Source organism: Corvus brachyrhynchos, unplaced genomic scaffold, assembly GCF_000691975.1.
Source record: "Corvus brachyrhynchos isolate BGI_N302 unplaced genomic scaffold, ASM69197v1 scaffold721, whole genome shotgun sequence".
NCBI classification, from domain to species: domain Eukaryota; kingdom Metazoa; phylum Chordata; class Aves; order Passeriformes; family Corvidae; genus Corvus; species Corvus brachyrhynchos.
In genome coordinates, this window is record NW_008235982.1 from 121,041 (window position 1) to 121,245 (window position 205).

General features: G+C 54.1%; 1 protein-coding gene across 1 annotated transcript in view; it reads left to right on the forward strand.

The window, feature by feature from the left end:
- CACNA1A (calcium voltage-gated channel subunit alpha1 A) overlaps nt 1-145 on the forward strand; it is a gene marked incomplete at its 3' end in the record, with an annotated part of 5,640 nt that extends 5,495 nt beyond the window's left edge. Inside the window, exon 3 of the mRNA XM_017729517.1 lies at nt 13-145. Coding sequence (XP_017585006.1) covers nt 13-145 — 133 coding nt within the window. The remainder of the gene's footprint in view (nt 1-12) is intronic.
- Between the last annotated feature and the right edge of the window lie 60 nt (nt 146-205).

Genomic DNA, 205 nt, shown 5'->3' on the forward strand with positions numbered 1-205 from the left:
GTCGTGCTGAAGTCCATCATGAAGGCGATGATCCCGCTGCTGCAGATCGGGCTCCTGCTCTTCTTCGCGATCCTCATCTTCGCCATAATAGGATTAGAGTTTTATATGGGCAAATTCCACACCACCTGCTTCGACCTGGTCACAGGTGGGGCCAAACGCCCCTGATCCCCCTCCAAAACACTGTCCAAATCCCCTCCAAAGTCCC